We start from the raw sequence: 22,964 nt of genomic DNA, 5'->3' as shown, positions 1-22,964 counted from the left end.
ATTACAGCCCACACTGAATATTTCTGGGTAGATGCACTTTAGCTATAACCACCCAGTATAGTTGGTTGATATTGTTCTACGTATGCTGAAGTGTACCTAACTGGCAATATCATCATGCAACTTCTGTATGTAGCGTGTGGGAAAAGATGTTAGTAATACCTTGAGATGAAGAGACTGCCACAGGAGCGGAAATCGATCATGGCAGGCTGGATCAAATCTGCCAGAATGCTGACCACAAAGAAACAGTAGAGAGAGAGAGAGAGAGAGAGAGAGAGAGCTGTAAACCATTGTCTATGCGATTTCAAGCACTGAAATTGACTTTAAATGTGTGGGGCACGTATCATACACTGTTATGATAAGTTTATAGCACTTGCAATCAAACGATAAGAACTATATTCGGCAAATCAATAAATTCAATAACACATACAGATTACGAGACAGTGTAACGACTATGCTTCATTAAATGAATGAGCAGTAATTAGTTTTGATGGCCAAACGAATATTTGGTTAGCTTTTACCTCTGACTGCCTGAGGGATCGAGCTTTCGCAGGAAACACCATGTACAGCTAGAGGCTGGAAGTCATCTCCCAGTAGAAATCACCTCTGTGGGGGAGTGAAAAGGGGGGGGGGGGCAGAAGCGTAACTGAGGAGAAGCCTCAAAATTCCTACAGGCCGAGCAGCACATATCCGTCAGGCGAACAAGTGGAAAAGCAACGACCAAAACAATGGTGGCCTTGTGGCGGCCGAAATTGTGAGTGTGGACGGTCCATACTGGCTCACACATAAATTTAGTATTTCAACCATATTCAGCATATACTCGTATATCGAAATAGTCAGCAGCCAGTTCCATAAAGGAAATTTAATTTCTTAACTCGCTTCAGGCACTTAGTGCCGTTCTTCAGAAGGCTATAACTATCGCAGTATTTGCGAAAGTAAACAGTGAGATCCAGAATGAGATTTTCACTCTGCAGCGGAGTGTGCACTGATATGAAACTTCCTGGAAGATTAAAACTGTGTGCCGGACCGAGACTCGAACTCGGGACCTTTGCCTTTTGCGGGCAAGTGCTCTACCAACTGAGCTACCCAAGCACGACTTACGCCCCGTCCTCACAGCTTTACTTCTGCCAGTACCTCGTCTCCTACATTCCAAACTTTACAGAAGCTCTCCTGCGGACCTTGCACTCCTGAAAGAAAGGATATTGTGGAGACATGGCTTAGACACAGCCTGGGGGATGTTCCTAGAATCTCATTCTTTCTCTTTCGAGTCCACTTTGAACCTGTCTTTTTTTTTCCTTTCCTGCTATAGAATCCTATTTCTTATAATATTGGATTTTTCCCCATCTTGACATGTTTCTTTGTAAATTTCTATTTATTTAATCCAATTTGTGATCGACTGTTTCTGTCGAAGGTGTATGAAGATGAGTTTGATTAGCTTCTTATCCATCCTAAATCAAAGAGCAACATCGAAATAAATGTTACGTTCCATTATGTCGAGTTATAGCAACATTACAGGCTTAGATCTTAAGTAGTGCATGAGGAAAGCGTAAGTCGACATATACAACATATACATAGTGTACATGGACACATGTAGTCAGAACGCCATGCAGGTGCTGTGTCCTCCAGATCATATAGAACACAACCACACATAGAAGAGTACCGAGTTGCTTAGTACTCATGGGCAACTGAGCTTAGGCCAGTCTCCATAGAGGGCACCACACGTCAAAGCCTACTTTAAGCTTGCGCATTTTTTCACGCAAATGGCTGACAACTGGACATCTATCCGCGAAATGCAGATATAAGCTGGCACACAGCTCCATTCAAACAGCATCAGGGCCGCATCCACAGTTACCGCCAAGAAGACGCAGATTGGACATTCTGGAAGTGACCTAGTTATCATTCACTGAGTTCAAGACTTGACCAGTTTTAAACGTAGATAAGTGCAAGTGAACGCTGGAGTACAGTAAACTCTCGATTATCGGCTTTGTGAATTATCCACGATATATCTCTTCCACATTTTTTCTGCTGAAAATTTTTCTTTCACCCGAGAGTGGTCACGGGTGAGCAATAATCTCACGTTAAAACACTAGTGTAGTAAACGATGTGCTATTTGCACACTGTACGCGCTGGACTGTGGTTGCAGAAGGTAGTCGCTGGTTTCTGTTCGTTCCGAACGTCTCATAAGCGAAAACGTGTTGTGTTAACGACAGAGCGCAAACTGGAAATAATACACAAACTCGAAGAAGGCAGTGTTGGTACACGAAATTTGAGGGCTGAAGCTACAATTCGTGATATTTCGAAAAACAAAGACAACACAATTCAGTTTCTTAGCAGTTCTGACTCATCTAAGGGTTTGTCAAAGCGGAGGGCTACCTAATTGTCTACATATGTACAACTGGATAACACCATGTTGTAGTGGTTTCAACAGAAAAGAGCAGACAGCGCAGAAGTACACTTGTGATCAAAAGTATCCGGTCACCTCCAAAAACATACATTTTCATATTAGGTGCATTGTGCTGCCACCTACTGCCAGGTACTCCATGTCAGTGACCTCAGTAGTCATTCGACAACATGAGATAGCAGAATGGAGCGCGATGCGGAAGTCACGGCCTTCGAACGTGGTCAGATGATTGGGTGTCACTTGTGCCATACGTCTGTACGAGAGACTTCCACACTCCTGAACACCCATAGGTCCACTGTTTCCGATATGATAGTGAAGTGGAAACGTGAAGGCCTACGTACAGCGCAAAAGCGTACAGACCGACATCGCCTGTTCACTGACACAGACCGTCTACTCATCTGTTGATTGACACAGACCGTCTACAGTTAAAGAGGGCCGTGATGTGTAATAGGCACACTTCTATCCAGACCATCAAACAGGAATTCCAAACTGCATCGTGATCCACTGCAAGTACTATGACAGCCGGGAGATGAGAAAACTTGGATTTCATGATCTAGCCTCGTTTGGTGTAAGGAGCATAAACATTGGACAATTGAACAGGAGAAAAAGGTTGTGTGGAGTGAAGAATCACGGTACACAATGTGGCGATCCTATGACAGGGTGTGGGTATGGCGAATGCCTGGTGAACGTCATCTGCCAGCGTGTGTAGTGCCAACAGTAAAATTCGGAGGCGGTGATGTTATGGTGTGGTCGGGGTTTTCATGGAGGGGGTTGCATCCCTTGTTGTTTTGCGCGACACTATCACAGCACAGGCCTACATTGTCTTTTAAGCTCCTTCGTGCTTCCCAGTGTTGAAGAGCAATTCGGGGATGACGGTTGCATCTTTCAACACGATCGAGTACCTGTTCATTATGTACGGCCTGTGACGGAGTAGCTACACGATAAGAACAGCACTGTAATGGACTGGCCTCCACAGAGTCCTGACCTCAATCGTGTACAACACCTTTGGGATGTTTTGGGACGCCGACATCGTGGCAGGCCTCACCGACCGACATCGATACCTCTTCTCAGTGCAGCACTCCGTGAAGAATGGGCTGCCATTCCCCAAGAAACCATCCAGCACCTGATTGAAAGTATACCTGCGAGAGTGGAAGCTGTCATCAAGACTAAGAATGGGCCAACACCATATCGAATTCCAGCATTACCGATGGAGGGCGCCACGAACTTGTAAGTCACTTTCAGCCATGTGTCCGGATACTTTTGATCACGTAGTGTACCTGGCCCAATAAGCTCCAAACAGACCAAGTTTTTCTTCAGAACCTTGGGAATTGAAAGAGGTTTTGACGCATCTGCCGACTGGTTAATAAGATTTTAGGAGCGTCATGTTATCAAGAGATTGCCATCCAAGTAGAAAAGTTAAATGGGCATAATAAGGCTACGTCTAAATTTTTTAATGATTTCCAGGAGTTTATTGCACGAGAGAATTTAGAGCCAGAACAAATATAGAATGCAGTCGATACCGGGTAGTTTTGGAAGCGTCTACCAGAAAAGACTTTAACTTTCAAGACAGAGCGTAGTGTGTCTGGTTATAAATCGGGCAAGGAAAGGATAACTGTGTTGTGTTATGCTTATGGTATGGAATCACAAAAAATTAAGCTTAGTGTAACAGGTAAAGCTCACAAACCGAGCTGTTTCAAAGGAAAAGGAATGCACAATTTACCTGTCCATTATTTTCACCAGAAAGAGCCTGGACAGATCGTACAATATTTCAAACATGGTTCCATATTTGCTTTGTGCCACAGGTGCGAGAACATTGCATGTTGAAGAGTCGATCAGCAAGTATTGGTACTGGACAATGCACCATCGCATACGAACGAAAATGTTCTGTAATCAGGTGATGGGATGATATTTGTAAAATATTTATCCCCTAGCGTGACAGCCTTAATCCATCCAAGGATCAGGATGTCATTACTGGTTAAACAATCAACCGTAGCAAGTCATGGAAAAACATTAATCCTGAAGTTGATGAGATCAGTAATTCTGATGAAGAAGAAGACTGTTCATTAGCTGCTGTTTTGGAAAATATTCCAGCTTGTGAAACTGGACGAAGAAAATATTTCTGAATGGTTTAACGTCGACACACGGAGCCAGATCATGAGATGTTGAGTGAAATGCTATTGTTACTCGAATGCAAGGGAAATCCGAGGAGGTGAGTGATAGTGGTGATATTGACATCAGTACTTTAATTCCAGAAACAGTAATCTGTCACGCATCAGCACTTCAATAGGCCAAAGGGTTACTGGACTATCTGGAAGAGCAAGAAGATGCTCCCCTTTCTGAAAAGTTTTGACGCGTAAAATTCATAACGCGATATGTAAAAGACAAGCTACCTTACGGACAAAGAAATCAGTTCAAGACTGTTTTGTTTCAATGTAGTGTAATGTAATGTCAAACAGGATTGTACTGTATTCTATGTAAGTACCGTAGTTTTACACATACTATGATAATTAAAGTAGAATTTATTATAAACATTACTTAAGTGATTTTAATGGTGACAATGTAATTAATTTTTGTTTCTGAAGATTATCTGTGGAATTCGATTGGCCACAGTTTTCAGGTATGCAGATAATCAAGTATTCGTTGCCAAGCACTTTTCTCATACTACACTTACGTGTTATAAAATTTCTACTAATAAATTATTGTAAATTGTTATTAATCTGCGTGTAACCTATCATTCAGATGAAGGTGTTGTCCAGCCCTATTTGGCCATGTGATGACGCTGTCTAGCTGTCGTGTGGAAGCAAGTCATCTCATATCAGCAACTACTTTCGATGGTAAGGGGTTCGCTTCCTGCCACATTATAATGTTTGATGCCAAGTACATTTGGTGAACACACCAGCGTAGTAGCACTGAGAACAAGTCGTCAGTACAAGATAACAAAGTTTCTGCACATTTATAAATGTATTAGGATTAATCAGGAGACTAATTTTGTACGAACAGGCGTCCAAAAAGGAAAAGGAGAAAGTGTTCTCAGCAGTAGCACAGTATTAACTGTCTGTTGGGAGCGGCAGAATAGCATTTTTTTAAATGATAGAAACATAATACAAGCTACCACCAATTAATGTGTGACAGTGGAGGGTACTCGCCACGCTTTATCTACCAAAGTCGAAATTCAGGAGTGGTACATTCCCATTCAGTAAGCATCATACATTGCAGATATCCTAGCTCTGATTATTGAGTCACTATTACCACTGTCTACAGAAGAAACTGACCACTTAGACATAAGCCTCGCTGTATTGTCGCCGCCAGTGCTGGGTCACCATGTGGGCGCACTTCTCGCCTATCATGATGGACGGTACGTTGGTGTTGGAGTGCACAATGAGTGGCATGATGGATGCATCGGCCACCCTCAAGTTGCGCACCCCATGGACGCGAAGTTGGGAATCGACGACTGCGTCAGAGTCGCTAGGTGGCCCCATCTTGGCAGTGCCAACCGGGTGGAGTGTCAGAAGTAGGTGGTGCGCAACACAGTGCCAATAGTCCCGGGTCAGTGGCTGCTGCCCAGCGCATGCCCCCAGTGGCAGGTCGCGTACTGAGTAGCCCGCAGTATGCATTGGCCCCGTATTGCCCAACCGATGTGCTACCTCCACGCCGGCCAAAAGGTTGTCCAGATCGCGTGGATCCTGGAAATAGCCAGGTTCGATAGCGGGCGGGACCATGGGTCCTGCATTCCTGAGTCTGACACGGCCACGACTGCGTGGTGCCAGCAGTGTTGGCAAAACCAGGAGCGCTTCCTCATCATCCAGCATCTCCTTCAGTGCCTCTGTTGCTTCCCAGTCATAGTTGAAAATGTTGGCAATCACGCTGGCCAGTGATTTCTGTGCCGTCAGAAAATACAACAGAATGTCCGGTAACCCTCGGATGTGATGAGCCATTTTATCCGTCTGTACAAATCCCAAGTAGCTGCTCATTCCTGTAGTTGATAAAGGTCCAGTCCTGTTTGTCAGGTACTCAAAGACGTCTTCCTCTGCCGATTTGGCCTGTACGGGCTTCCTAGTATAATACAACCCTGTATATGGTATGTGTAACTGCAAATTGTGACCGACCTTAGAGTCTTTCACCACCATTATTCCAATGTCCTCTAGATGCTCCTTTGGCCCAATACCAGAATGCATTAGGATGTATGGCGTGTTGATAGTTCCTGCTGACAGAATTACCTCCTTTGTGGCCCTGATTTCCATCAATTTACCATTTTTCAAATACTGCACTCCATCAGCTGTCATGGTTGTGGTATTGATGAGTACCTTCGTTACATAGCCAGACTTCACTACGTGTAGGTTGTTTCTCTCTTTGGCTGGGGCTAAGTAGCCGAGAGCTGCATTCCACCTCGAACCATTGTTGATGGTGCAGTGAACCTGTCCAAAGCCCAGATTTGGCTCAGCACTGAAATCTTCAATGATGGTGTAGCCAAGTCGTTTTGCAGCTGCCTCCACAACCTGATGTCCAGGGTCTAGCATAGCTGGTTTGGCAGCGTGGATGGGTCCACCGCGTCCATGTACCACTTCTGTGTGTGGTCTCCTCTTCAGATCCTCTTCATCAAAGTCTTCCAGCTTCCTGAAGAATGGGAGGACGTCCTGATAGGACCAACCGTCGTTGCCCAGAGCAGCCCAGCTGTCATAGTCTTGCGGGCTGCCTCGGATGTAGATCATAGCATTGATCACGCTGGAGCCGCCCAGCACCTTGCCACAGGGCCATGAACACTGTCCACCGACATGGGACAGACAAGTGCGTCCATCAGGCTCTGTCAAGTATGACCAGTCTACCTGCAGATGTACAAACAACAGTCATTAGCTGTGTTGGGAAACTGGTATCTTGTGACTGATATATTAAATCTTATATGCATGCATGTAAGCCAGTCACACTGTTTGGCATTTATTAATCTTATACCATTACTTAACCAACAACACCATTTCTTGCCACTGTTACTCACTATCAGACCCCAGGCCATACAAATCTCTTAAGTGTTTTTTTATGTTATTAAGCATGTTAACTAAGTTATCACTTGTTTGTTCAGTAGCCAGGGTTACATCATGTCTAAAAGTTAATCGTGCCTACACAGAAATGGAAAAGCAGTTCACGATGTATGTGTTGCCAAGAAGATGTTCTCATGTCTAAATATTTGTTGGCACTTTTCTGCTGTTGTCTTGCTGCATGCATGTTCACTGATTGCTTGAAAGTCTACTGCCTATCATCATTTTTATAGATAGAATTTTTCTGACGTGTTTCATGTGTCACTTCCCACAAGGTTTTTATCACTAAAGAATCAATATGCTGAATGAAGAAAAAATATTTAAGGATAATAACACTCTCAGAAACTTCTCCCAGACATTCAAGTGTTTGCTAAAACTGAAGTAGTCTAGAAAGCATACAATTTACTTATACACATTACACCAAACGATCAACAAAACATCAGTTCTTTTTTTATATGTATTCATGCGTTGGCTATTTCGTTAAAAATTACACCATTCGTTAACTATGCTCCTTATCTTAAGCATACCTTTGTACATAATAACATATACAGGGTGTTACAAAAAGCTACGGCCAAACTTTCAAGAAACATTCCTCGCACACAAAGAAAGAAAATATGTTATGTGGACATGTGTCTGGAAACGCTTACTTTCCGTGTTAGAGCTCATTTTATTACTTCACTTCAAATCACATTAATCATGGAATGGAAACACACAGCAACAGAACGTACCAGCGTGACTTCAAACATTGTGTTACAGGAAATGTTCAAAATGTCATCCGTTAGCGCGGATACATGCATCCATCCTCCGTCACATGGAATCACTGATGCGCTGATGCAGCCCTGGAGAATGGCGTACTGTATCACAGCCGTCCACAATACGAGCACGAAGAGTCTCTACATTTGGTACCGGGGTTGCGTAGACAAGAGCTTTCAAATGCCCCCATAAATGAAAGTCAAGAGGGCTGAGGTCAGGAGAGTGTGGGGGCCATGGAATTGGTCCGCCTCTTCCGTAAAGAGAACATTTGCACTGAAATGAGGATTGACACATTGTTGGTTGAACCATTCGAAGAAGTGTACCCGTGGAGGCCAATCAGCTGCTGATAGTGCCTGCACACGCTGTCCATGATACGGAAACAACTGGTTTAACCGTAGCACTCTCCATACAGTGACGTGTTCAACGTTACCTTGTACAGCAGCAACTTCTCTGACGCTGACATTAGGGTTATCGTCAACTGCACGAAGAATTCCCTCGTCCATTGCAGGGGTTCTCGTCGTTCTAGGTCTACCCCAGTCGCGAGTCATAGGCTGGAATGTTCCGTGCTCCCTAAGACGCCGATCAATTGCTTCGAACGTCTTCCTGTCGGGACACTTTCATTCTGGAAATCTGTCTCGATACAAACGTACCGCGCCACGGCTACTGCCCCGTGCTAATCCATACATCAATGGGCATCTGCCAACTCCGCATTTGTAAACATTCCACTGACTGCAAAACCACGTTCGTGATGAACACTAACCTCTTGATTCTACGTACTGATGTGCTTGATGCTAGTACTGTAGAGCAATGAGTCGCATGTCAACACAAGCACCGAAGTCAACATTACCTTCCTTCAATTGGGCCAACTGGCGGTGAATCGAGGAAGTACAGTACATACTGACGAAACTAAAATGAGCTCTAACATGGAAATTAAGCGTTTCCGGACACATGTCCACATAACATCTTTTCTGTATTTGTGTGTGAGGAATGTTTCCTGAAAGTTTGGCCGTACATTTTTGTAACACCCTGTATAAGGGCAAGAGCCCCAAAACACTTTCAGAGTAGTTAATGCTTATATAGTGATCATACTGTGTTTATACTGTGATTTTTGGGTAAATCTGATTACTGATCTTTCATAAGGAACACATGTACACTGATAGACTATGTAAAGTGAAACAAGACTTAAGGCAGTGCTGAAAGGTGTTACAAGAACTGGGACAGATGTTCAACACTGTAGCGTTCAGTGGCAGTGGATGCACATGCTGTAGTCAACTGCAGAGTATGATTCAGAAATACTTACACATGAACATATCGCTTTGGGAAGGATCAAATCATACAGTTTACCCTCATACATTTAAAGAGATACATTTTCTGGACTTAATGAAGAGTTAGTTAGTTATATATCCCATAAAACATTTGAACTACTGCTCTATCGAAATGATGTGTCATGAGTCAGTTCAGTAGACACACATACACAATTAATGATAACTTTAATGAACATATTATTTATAATTCTATGGATGTAATTACACTTAAAAACTACTTTTTATAGGCAGCTATATTTTTAAACAAACATTCGTCCAGAGAATAAAAGGAGTTGTCCAAGAGAAATGATTTTAGGCTAGATTTATAACTTCCTTTGCTGTCTGTCAGAGATTTTGTGTTATTGGGCAAATGATCAAAAATATTTTTTTGCTGTATACTGAACTACTTTCTTAGCCACTGACAGATGTATTAATAATCGGTAATAAAGGTCGCTTCTTCTAATGTTGTAGGCATGGACATCACTATTCTTCTCAAACTATAAGTAGTGGAACAACAAGGATATCACCCTACTCTCCATTGTTGACAAAATTTTCAAGATGGTGGATTCAAGATGGCGGCGATAGGAATGGCAATGTCGCAATGATGTCATGACGGGAAGTTCAAATTTTGGTGGGGAAAAAGGTTCCCTGGTCTGCCTCCAATAACCCAAGAAAATGGCGGGAAAAAATGTCACTTGGGCTACCTCTACTAACGTAAGTCATCCGACGGCCACCACTTCCTAGAAATTGGTGGGGAAAGGACTCAGACTATGCTGGGCTGCTGGATAGGATGGACGTAAGTCTTTAATTTGCATGCAGTGTTCATTTAAACAATTTGAGGCAGTAGCTCCATCCAGTATGTGGATGCTATCGATAGGTGGGACTACACTAGGCATGGCCTTCACCTCAATAGGAAAGGGAAGGGAAAACTGTCTGGGTTGATTGCAGAAAACTTAAGGGGGGACACTGTCACAAGTGGTAAAATACCAGTGTCACAGATGTCAGAGGGATGCCTTTTTTGGGATAGGGAAGGAGGAAAGAAAACGAGTTTTAAGAGAGATTGGGAGACACACTCAGTTTGAGACAACAGATGAACAGGAGTCAGATTTTAGCATACAGCCTCCATTTAAACAATGTTTAACAGAAAGTAATCAGAAACTGCCAGTTCGTCTTCGTCAAAGCAGTTATAATCCCATTAGTATGCAGTATCAGTTAACTTTATTACACCAGAACATTCTGGGACTCAGAAATAAAGTTGATGAACTACTCATTTGTATTGATCAAATGAATTCATCTAACCAAATTGATATAATCTGCCTCTCTGAACATCAAGTAACCAGTGGTATAGATATGTTAGACATTTCAAGATTTAAGCTAGCTTCCTACTTCTGCAGAGTATATATGGAGGAGGAGGAGTTGCCACATTTATTAAAAACTGCCATAAAGTCAAGAACATTGACATTAATAAATTCTGTTTAGAGCAGCATCTAGAAGTATATGCAATAGGAGGAGAGTTCCATAACAGATCCTATATAATAGTAACTATCTACTGAGCACCTGCAGGAAATTATAATCTACTCATAAATCATCGAGAAGCTCTTTTGGGTTATTTTACAGGAAGAAACAAAGAAATTTTGATTTCTGGTGACTTTAATACAGATTTTCTAATGCAATCTTCCAGTAAACATTTACTACAGTTAGTAATGTTGTCTTTCAATCTAACTCACACTGTAAACTTTCCAACTAGGATCACTAAATCCTCAAGGACAGCCATTGATAACATTTTTATAGACAAATCAAACGAACAAAATCATATAATAAAACCTGTTATAAATGGACTATCAGATCATGACATGCAGCTCCTAGTTTTAGATGTAAATTCTAAGCAGATTATCAAGACTGCTAAATCTGAGTGCAGGAGAGTAGTCAGTCAACCAAACATTGAGTGTTTTAGAAAACTGCTCAAAGATATGAACTGGAAAGATGTTTATAGTGCTCATGGCATGAATGAAAAATATAACACATTCATGAACAGTGTCAGTACCATATTTGAAAACTGTTTTCCTCTAAATGTTACTCAAATTAAACAGAAGTCTATAATAAAACCATGGATTACACAAGGAATAAGGATTTCCTGTAAGACAAAAAGGAAAATGTATCTGTCGACCAAGAATAGCTCCAATGCTGATGATTTAGCTAAATACAAGGAATACTGTAAAATATTAAAAAAAGTAATTCAGATATCTAAATAAATGCACTATGAAAGGAAGATAGCAATGTCAGGGAACAAAATAAAAACAATATGGGATATAGTGAAAGAGGAGACTGGTAGAACGAGAAAGGAACAGGAGCAAATAGCATTAAGGGTAGATGACACATTAGTAACGAATAGGCATAGTGTGGCAAATCTATCTAACAAGTACTTTATATCCATTACTGATAGAATGGGATTGTCAGGATCAGTAAATAATGCCCTTGAATATCTGAAACTAACCTTTACAAATAGCTTCAGGTACATGAATATGTCACTCATTTCACCAAAAGAAGTAACTTCCATAACAAAATCTTTAAAAACAAAGCATTCAGGTGGTTACGATGAAATATCAACAAAGTTAATCAAGGCATGTTCTTGTAAATTTAGTACTATTCTAAGTTACTTGTGTAACAAATTAATTTTAACTGGGACATTTCCTGACTGTATAAAATATGCAGATGTTAAGCCACTATTCCAGAAAGGGGATAAAGAGATACCATCAAACTACAGACTGATTTCACTTTTGCCAGCATTCTCAAAAATTTTAGAAAAAGTAATGTACAGACAGCTTCTCAACCATCTGACCACAAATAACATATTATCGAGAACACAGTTTGGATTTCTGAAAGGTTCTGATATCGAGAAGGCTATTTACACCTACAGTGAAAATGCACTTAATTCATTAAATAACAAATTACAAGCATCAGGTATTTTCTGTGATTTAAGGCATTTGATTGTGTGAACCACAACATCCTCTTAAATAAATTAGAATTCTATGGTGTCACGGACAGGCCGGCCAAAGTGGCCGTGCGGTTAAAGGCGCTGCAGTCTGGAACCGCAAGACCGCTACGGTCGCAGGTTCGAATCCTGCCTCGGGCATGGATGTTTGTGATGTCCTTAGGTTAGTTAGGTTTAACTAGTTCTAAGTTCTAGGGGACTAATGACCTCAGCAGTTGAGTCCCATAGTGCTCAGAGCCATTTGAACCATTTTTTTGTCATGGACAACGCTGAAAAATGGCTTCAGTCATACCTCGCTAACAGGAAACAAAGGGTGTCAGTGCAAGGGACTAGTGAATTAAGTCATCAGCCATCATCAGAATGGGAAGAAATTACATGTGGTGTCCCACAAAGATTCATCTTAGGGCCATTGCTTTTTCTTGTGTACATTAATGATCTCTCATTAGTTACATTGCCAGAAGCAGAGTTCGTTTTGTTTGCAGATGACACAAGTATTGCAATAAATAGTATGTCGAGTGTAGTTCTAGAAATATCTGCTAATGATATTTTCATGGATATTAATAAATGGTTGAACGCCAACTCACTGACATTAAACTTCGAAAAGACTCACTATATGCAATTCAGAACCTGTAAAAGGTTTCCACCCAGCATATGCATAAAGCATGAAGAAGAGCAGATTGAAGAGGTTGACAGTCTTAAATTCCTGGGATTACAACTTGATAATAAATTCAGTTGGGAGGAGCACACCACAGAACTGCAGAAACGCCTTAACAAATCTATATTTGCAATTCGAGTGTTAGCAGACATAGGCGACATAAAAATGAAAAAGATTGCATACTTTGCCTACTTTCATTCCATAATGTCATATGGTATAATATTTTGGGGTAACTCTTCAAGTCAAACAAAAGTTTTCACAGTCCAAAAGCGTGTAATACGTATAATTTGTGGAGTAAATCCACAGACGTCCTGTAGAAACCTCTTCAAAGAACTGGATATATTAACTACTGCCTCTCAGTATATTTACTCCTTAATGAAATTTGTCCTAAATAATATATCTCTTTTTCCAACAAACAGCTCAGTTCATACATACAATACCAGGAACAAAAATGATCTGCACAAGGACTTAAAAGCACTTACTTAAGTTCAAAAAGGGGCCCACTACTCAGAAACACTCATCTTCAATAATTTGCCAGCAAACATAAAAAATTTATTTACAAATAAAGATCAGTTTAAAAGGAGCCTGAAAGACTTACTAGTGACCAACTCCTTCTACTCCATTGACGAATTTTTTAATAGAAACAAGTGATGTATTGTATATACTCATACTATTAGTGTTGTTATTTCAGCTTAAAAAATGATGTATTGTATATACTCATATTATTGGTATTGTTATTCCAGCTTAAAAAAAAAGTTACGTGTTCCACATCTACGAGGATCTCCTCAGTACAGATCTATGGAACGAAAAACTAATCTAATCTAATCTAATCTAACCATGAGGTCTGGAGTCCAACTGACCTTGTACACAGTACTGCCACCAGAGGGCACTGTCATCCCTTCTGTGACGTAGTCCAAAGGATGGATTTCACATAGTACAAAACACTCTCCCCGACATGCTTGGAGCCACGCTACATAGCCTACAGACCTGAATACTACTCGTAAATTATCAAAATAATGCAGCACACTGATGTATAGACACGTAAACAACTCGTAAATTACCGAAATAATGTATTGCACACCTTACAGAGCTACAAACTACTCTTAGATAACCGAAACAATGCATGTAAAACGCTCTGCAGACACGCTCTTTGTCAAAATAATGCATTGCACAGTCTACAGACACGAAAACAACTCGAAAATTGTCAAAATAATGCATGTAGAATGCTCTGCAGACACGCTTGCTAATTGTAAATTGTCGAAATAATGCAGTGCATAGCCTACAGACCTGTAAAGTACTCGTAAATCACTGAAGTAATGTGGTACACTGATGTGTAGACACGTAAACAATTTGCAAATTGTCAAAAAATAATGCATGTAAAAGGCTCTGCAAAAGAGCTCATAACACTTAAACAGCCGAAAATAATGCACAACCAGTCATTGCACATTAAAAACACATTCGAACTATTGTCAGCCGAAATGTATTAGAGGCTCAAAAGCATGCATGTGACGACACTGCCGACCCGGCACAGGTGATTTGTTGGGTCAGCCGCCGGAAAGATGAATGCAGGGGTGCAAGCTATTGCTCTCACGCCTCTGCCAGATACTGCCAGTAGGTGAAAGCCGCATCTATTTTCGGGTATACAGTTAGAATTCTTCGTGAGTAATACTGACATCACATGTCTATGTAAATAAGAGCCAAGTCACCCTCAGGACGTTCACGTGTTTACTGTTACTGGCGTGATGCCTGCCTCCCTGCTGTCCAGCAAAGACCTAATAATTAGCAATTATTGCTGAACGACTCACCATCATAGGCACAGACAAAAGGTTCTCAAAGTTATACTGACGTCACAGGTCGCGCTACAGAAATCTGTTGCAATGCTTCCCAGAATAGCGCATGGTGCATTGTTCCTAGCAATCCTAATGGGACATGTGAGGCGCCTCTGGCTGCCTGCGTGTTTACTGTTACCGACGTCTACCTGCAAGTCCAGCTTAAAGTGAGAGATGTTTGTATAGCGGCTCACTCGCACAGGTGCAACTGAAAGGCTCTTAGTGTTATACTGACGTCACATGTCTATGTAAATAAAAGGCAAGTCTACCCACTGGAAATAGTAAAGTGTTACAGCAATAGTTAACAGTCACTTTTGTAGTAGATTTCATGATGTCTCAGGTTCTCTCTATGGATATTCTTGTCCTAACAGGAGCTGTTTTCGAAAATAGCCCAGAATAACACCGATTGCATTCTTCCTGATGGTCCTAACGAGGCAACCCATGTGTCACGTGTTACCCTTCCTGGAAATCACGACGTCCTGCTTTCAGCATATGTCTCAGAAACAGTAAACGTTCACACCACTATGCAGAGGCTCCTACGTCCCAGCACAAAGGATATCTTGCGAATGAATGGAGCATTGTCAGTGGCTCTTACTGAATTTACCCACCAAATTACTGATGCTGCTGGTGTGAAAGCACTATCCGCCTTTTTCTTTCTTTCTGCTGGCGAGACTTTCAGTGGCAAAACTATTTTGTACAGATCGCCATATTGCAGTGGCAGTTAAACCCTGCAAAAGGACCTTCAGATCGTCAAATATAGAAAGGCACTCACTCAATTACACTTCTCTGCCACTGAGAACGGACCATGAATATTAGAGCATGAAACCGATCTCCAACCCAGCAATATTTCCCCGTGTACCACGTCGATGTAGTAAACATACAATTCGTATCCTGCACCATACAAAATCACCCATTTTGCATCATGCATACAGCTATCGAAGGCCAGACACTTGTACATATACTGCAAAGACAGACAGCAGGAGCACATGCATCATACATATATTCCTCAATGCACTAGACGTTTCCCGCATGGTCGCGCAGTCATCCAATGCAGCCAGTGGTCACGCGTCATCTGCTCCCGACTCATGACCAGAGCGCCCTCAGTGGAGCAAAGTCACTCTCTGAACTGTTGTAGAAAGTTGGGGTCGGTGCCTGTCGGCACAGAGGCGTTACTCTTTCTGGCCCTGACCTGATTGCTTGCTTACTTTCTACAGCCATCTACAGACACTGTGATTACATGAACGTATGTAATTTGACATGGTTTGCCAGAATATCAAGCCATTTTCACGAGACACTCGTACATATACCACGAAGGCTGTTGTACAAAGGCTGGGTCGGTTCCCCTCAGTACAAAGACGTCACTACTTCTGGTCCCGACCTCCACGCTTGCTTGTTTTCCACACCAATCCTCAGATTCTGGGATTACAAGAACACATGTATTTTCACATGGTTTGCAAGAATATTATACCATTCACGCGATACTTCTCAATATCAAGCACATAGCAAATTGCATGCATAGCAGTATCACTCATGCAACATAATTCCGAAGATGTAGACTGGAAATTATTTCCCTAGAAACAAGACACTTTAGCCAGGTGTAGCGTGCTGTAAACCACTGAGTAACTAGAAACTTATCCCTTCTGCAAAGACCTTTACATTTTGTTTGTTGTTTTGGTCTCAGTCCAGCGGCTGGTTTGATGCAGCTCTAGATGCTACTCTATCCTGAGCAAGCTAATTCATCTTCTAATACCTACTGCATCCTACAGCCTTCTGAATCTGCTTAGTGTATTCATCTCTTGGTCTCCCTCTAGGACTTTTACCCTCCACAACTCCTTTTATTCAATGGACGAATGTTTGTTTAAAAATATGGCTGCCTTTTAAAAAAGTAGTTTTTGAGTGTAATTACATGCATATAATTATAAATAATGTGTTCATTAATGTTAGCATTAATTTCGTATATGTATCTGTTAAACTGACTCATGCCACATCATTTCGATAGAGGAATAGTTCAAATGTTTTATGGGTTATGTAACTAACTCGTCGTTAAGTCCAGAAAATGTATCTCTTTAAATGTATGAGGGAAATTAGTGATCCATTGATGCCTCAGAACATGTCCTGCCAACCGATCCCTTCTTCTAGTCAAGATGTGCCACAAATTTCTCTTCTCCCCAATTGTGTTCAATATCTCCTCATTAGTTATGTGGTCTACCCATCTAATCTTCAGCATTCTTCTGTAGCACCACATTTCGAAAGCTTCTATTCTCTTCTTGTCTAAGCTATTTATCATCCACGTTTCACTTCCATACATGGCTACACTCCACACAAATACTTTCAGAAACGACTTCCTGACACTTAAATCTATACTCGATGTTAACAAATTTCTCTTCTTCATAAACGCTTTCCTTGTCATTGCCAGTCTACATTTTATATCCTCTCTACTTTGACCATCATCAGTTATTTTGCTCCCCAAATAGCCAAACACATTTAATACTTTAAGTGTCTCATTTCCTAATACAATTCCCTCAGCATCACCCAATGTAATTCGACTACATTCCATTATCCTCGTTTTACTTTTGTTGATATCCATATTATGTCCACCTTTCAAGACACTGCCCATTCTGTTTAACTGCTCTTCCAGGTCCTTTGCTGTCTCTGACAGAATTACAACGTCATCGGCGAACCTCAAAGTTTTTAGTTCTTCTCCATGGATTTTAATTCTTACTCCGCATTTTTCTTTTGTTTCCTTTACTGCTTGAACCGCTTGAGATGGCACAGTGGATAGCACATTGGACTCACATTATGGAGGACGACAGTTCAAACCTGCATCCAGCCGTCCTGATTTAGGTTTTCCATGATTCCCCTAAATTGCTTCAGCTAATGGCAGGATGGATCCTTTGAAAGGGCATGGCCGACTTTCTTCCCCATCCTTCCTTAATCCGCTGGCACTGTTGACCTCCCTGTTTGATCCCCTCCTCCAAATCAACCAACCAACCTACCTACCAAGACTAATTAAAGAAGTAAATTATAAAAGCAGACTAAAATCTAGGTGTGTAACTGCTATCCTTCTGACATGTCACGAATGGATGCTGAAGCCTTAATGAGTTGTGTAGTTGGCTGTTCAGAAGAACTGAAAACTGTAAACTGCCTGAACTTACACTTACAGTTAAAACTCTAGATTAAACTTCTTAAATAGAAAAATATGTATGAAATTTAACAAATATACTACTATGAAGACACAAGAAAAGCTACTTACATAAGCTGCCACTGTGAAGATTTGTAACAGACGACAGCAGGGGTTCTTAAAACACTACAGTATTTTTTGTAGTAAGCAAGTAACATCATATCTTGATTAATATGGCCTTTATATAAAGTTTGTTTTTCCATTTACATAAGATTTTAATTCTCTTAGTTATACATACCTTACTTGTTTTTATTTTTTATTTTCTGAATTCTTTTTCTGAAAAGCTATTTTCAGATATTTGCACAAACGTAGTACGGCATAAATTGAATCTATTATTAGAATCTCTTTCCATATATACCTCATTCTATGCCTTGGCCTTAAACTTACTACACAGACATTGTACCGTATTCTCATTAATAGGCCTCACTGCTTTGTATCAACATGCCTCAAAGCTGTAAGGTGCAGTACTGCTTATTTCCACTAATTGTGCATCACTATTAGACAGTCTCCTAACAGTTGCATACATATTAATTGTTTCAGCCTGAGAACTGACTATAAAAATGTTATCAATCGGGGTCATACTATCTTGCTGCACACGAGTTAGAAAATTAACTGTTGAAATTAGATCGAAACACTTAAATAATGATCCAGATCATATTCTGTCTGTATCTTTTAAGAAATTTACACTGAAATCTTCACAAAGTACAAAATATTTCTCCTATTCTGACAGCTCGCTTAATAATGCATCTAGATTTCTCATATGTAGCTGAAAGTTTTCTAGAGTGGATATGTAGGCTGCTACAATTTCCAGAGAAGTATTCTGTCATAACATTCACTTGCACACGCTTTTGGTTTCTTATATACATTAAATAATTTTTTAAATTTTTTGATGAGGAGAACTTTTAGATAGGTTACAGCTTCTTTTTCCATGTTAATTCTACGCAAAATGATGCTAGTCTACAATTCTTGATATTGAACTTCTCCATCTCTGCATTTAGTATTTATGTGATGAACAGAGCGTCATAGAACAGTAATTGGGCAAATAGACCACCACCCTTCTCTCCATTGTTGATAGATTTATTCAATATGACGGATACAAGATGGCGGCCACAGACGTGGTAACGTCACAGTGACATCATGGCAGGAAATTCAAATTTTGGCGGGAAAATAGGTCGCTTGGGTTACCTCCACTAACCTAACTTCAGCAACCTCCCTACCCCTCCCTTCCCCTTTCATCCACAAGCATCCCGGATCTGGAAATTAGCTGGGAAAGGACTCAGTCTGTGCTGGACAGGATGGATGTAAGTCTTTATTTCGTATACATTGTGTATTTAAACAATTAGAGTTGTCCATCCACTGTGTTCACCATGAGGTCCAGACACCGCCTGATCTATTCCAAAGCACCACTACCAGAGAGCGCCATTGCCCTTCCCCACCCGTCCTGTGACAAAATAAAAGATGGTAGTATGTGGAAAAATGGTGGGAAATTCGCTCAGTCTGTGTGTGGGTGCTTGACTGCGAGGATGGACATAATGGTTTACTGTGTGTATTATGTTTTCAATGGATGAGATTTATGTGTTGGAGAAAGAGAAGATTAATGGGTACAATAGCTGCAATCATGCAGCCGACGACTGTGTCGATAACCACCTCCACGATGGCTTGGAAAGCAATGATATTTGGTGAATGTATAAAGAAGAAGAATACGCTTCATCAAATAATAAAGATGCATCAGGATGGGTCTAAGTTATACTTTGCAACTTATGCTGATAATAGCATGTGCTGTAATTGTAGATCATTCGATAAAACTTCGGTCAGTCTTCTGAAGCACAATAGGCAAGGCGTTCACGCCAGAGTCTCTGCGTCTGCTGGAGGAGAAGCCAAGCGCTGGGCTACTGGTACCACCACGTGGTAGCCGCAGGGGCGGCCGCATGCTAAGCACGCCCTGTCTCATTTGAAATACCCACAGCCTTCCTCCTTCCCATCCCTGGTGCACAAATACCCTTTGTCGTTGAACATGAACTGCTTTGGGAGTTATTAAATCTGGTGTTTAAGCAGTATGTGGAATACTGCCATATACATTACTTGAAGATGTCACAGGAACTAAATATAACACTGCACAAAGAGAGAGAAAGAGAGCTTTGGCAGATGGTGCAAAAATATTTAAATAATTTGCTACTTAAATACAAATTTTATTCCAACGATAATCACCACCACCACACTTGAACATGGACTCCAAAAAGGATTGCAGCACACTTGTGAACCCACCCTGAGACACTTCATGTGCTTTTGGGGGTAGTACCACAGCCTTCCCTTGTCTTTGAGCACAGGCTGCTTCATGAGTTATTAAATACAGCTGGACATTACTATAAATATAGTTTCAAAAAAGATCGCTGCACAGTAGTGTGCTTCAATTTTGCGATGTATGCTGCCACCCTCAAACACAGACTCTAAAAAGATCGTAGGAAGCTTGTGAAACAACCCAGAGATATATTGCAAAATTTTGTGGGAAACAGATCCTGAAACCGATATCAGTCACGATACATGATTTTACAAGCCAAACGATGATTTTTGGAAGACGAAATAAATGTCTCTGTAACTCTATAGAGGACAGTCACCACTTTTCGAGTTTTCGCTGCTTCTTTGAAGGCACTATCAGAGAAAGAGAGAGAGAGACATTTCTGAGTCCTACAGCTGGTGTGTTGTTCATCATCATTCTTAAATGGTGAGTGCACTTAGTTTATATTTTCTGGTGGAGTGAGGGACGTATTTTCCTCACTTCTTGAAGCCCACACTTGCGTGTGTAAAGATGGGACAATCAGAACAATTACACAAACAGCATTCGAGGAACTGTCCCACAGACGAGAAATATACCTGCAATTCTGGATGAATGTTTGATGCCTTTCAGCTGCTGATCTGGTGATGTTCTAAAGCCACAATGGCAGGTGAGGGACAGCATACTGACAGTCTGAAGGACGGGAGTATGGACAGCTTGGTCTTGTCTCTGAACACTCAAACACAGAAAACATTACATGACTCTCAGATGTCACAGAAATTGCCAAACATATCTAACCCCATCTTCTTCAAATCAGTCTGCAGAGGCTCCTATACCCTCACATAGGATGACATCATGGAACTTCTTGTGAATGGAGCATTCTGGTTGGTTCTTACTGAATTTACCTGCAAAACTGCTGCTGCTGCCAGTGGAGGAGCACTGTCCGCCATTTTCTCTCGCAACTCGCAGCACTACATTTTTCCCCTGAGGAAGAGAGATGTAATCTTTTTACAAACCATCAGACATTAAAAACACGATCCTAACTTCTGTGTTACTGAAGCTCTACATTAAAAGTAGTCTTGTATCTACAGGTGCATATAGTTATCGCTAACAATATCCATGTTAAGAAATATACAAGCTTTATAAATCCAGGTATGGTATCAGTCCCAAATGAAGTGATCCTTCACACAAATGCCATGACACTGACTATAGGTAGTGATTGCAGAGTGTGTATTAACAGACTGAAAGTGTACTTGCACGTTACTGGCAGTGTAAGATTATAATAAAACCATCGAATTTAGAATGTGACTTGGATAAGGAACTTGGCATTAAGCCAGTATTTGCAACTACCTCATGCTGCTGCTAGATACTTATCATGCTAACAAACAGTATATGTAATGTATCCTACCACAATGCAATGTCACAGGTTCTGTAATTGATCCACTGGGTTATAGGTGAAAGAAGTGGGTGTGCTATGCGATGAATCACTTTTTTATTTTTAAAAAAAAAGCAACACTAGATTGAGGTTGTGTGAAATGTACAAAATCCTATGGCTTTTCAGATCTATAGTTTTACACTTCCTGGTAGAAATGCTATCCGCAATTGGGAATCAAGTGTTTCCATTCAACCACATGCATGTGTAGGATCCTATGGAGATTTCTTTTAGTGAATTGATGCAACAGTATCGTCTTTTTTGACGAGTCGGTGGAAATGGGAACCTATTGTCGTAGCTCTACCAACTGTGTACGATGTGTAATGCCAACGCCAAGCAAAGCTTTTCCTGCAACATGAGATAGTAGAAAAGACAGTACATGCAGTCACAGGAAGTGGGTGAAGGACAAGGATTTTGCTACTGCATTGCAACACATCTCCACATTATATACAGGTACTGCTGTCTGAAGGAGATCTGCATTCCTCAGAGTGCATTCAAGTCTGTCACCCAAATATTCTCTCTCTAGAGTCGTTATTTTGTACCATCCAACAGAGAAAACACTACAAACAATAAAAACTCAGCTAACATCCTTCATCTGACAAATGTCGTCTTTGTGCTGGCATCAAGCATATGTGACGATCCTATTAAACATACAGGTACTATTCCATTGGAGCAGGTGACCAGTGATCGAAGTCACCTTCACAAACTAGTGTAAAGTGTGATCGCTTGTACTGTAGGAGGACCATTTCCCCCCATCGCAAGAGAGGGTTTCTGTTTTGTTGTTTGATACATTGTATTTTCTGCACATCTAAGCAGTGTATGACTACAGCTTTGTACACCGCCATAAATTCTGTTTCTTCCACCACAACTTTGAGATCTGGGTCAGGTTCTAAACTGACACTAACATCTATTGATCCAATGAGTCTCACAGAAAACTGGACATTGGATGGTATAAATTATGCTGCTGCTCCCATAACACACACACACAGGATGACTGAAATAAAAGATGTGATGTTCCTTATCGACAAAAATGCGGAAGACATCACAATGTATAGAAACTAGATCACTGTTTTGGTGCTAGCCATCCCTATAAGTGGTTGTCCCTCTACCAAGACTAT

The 22,964-nt window shown here is 41.0% G+C and overlaps 1 protein-coding gene and 1 non-coding gene across 2 annotated transcripts in view; both read right to left on the bottom strand.

Annotated features, from left to right (window-relative positions):
• Positions 1-1,015: 1,015 nt before the first annotated feature.
• Positions 1,016-1,090, bottom strand: Trnal-caa (transfer RNA leucine (anticodon CAA)). Its single transcript has one exon. It is a non-coding gene; the product is annotated as a tRNA-Leu (tRNA).
• A 4,583-nt stretch (positions 1,091-5,673) lies between these two features.
• LOC126411178 (glucose dehydrogenase [FAD, quinone]-like) overlaps positions 5,674-22,964 on the bottom strand; it is a 48,282-nt gene continuing 30,991 nt past the window's right edge. Inside the window, exon 3 of the mRNA XM_050081348.1 lies at positions 5,674-7,221. Within this exon, the coding sequence (XP_049937305.1) occupies positions 5,674-7,221 (1,548 nt within the window). The remainder of the gene's footprint in view (positions 7,222-22,964) is intronic.

Source organism: Schistocerca serialis, chromosome 1, assembly GCF_023864345.2.
Source record: "Schistocerca serialis cubense isolate TAMUIC-IGC-003099 chromosome 1, iqSchSeri2.2, whole genome shotgun sequence".
Classification (NCBI taxonomy): domain Eukaryota; kingdom Metazoa; phylum Arthropoda; class Insecta; order Orthoptera; family Acrididae; genus Schistocerca; species Schistocerca serialis.
The sequence above is the reverse complement of the archived record's forward strand: the minus strand, read 5'-3'. Positions and strand labels throughout refer to the sequence as shown.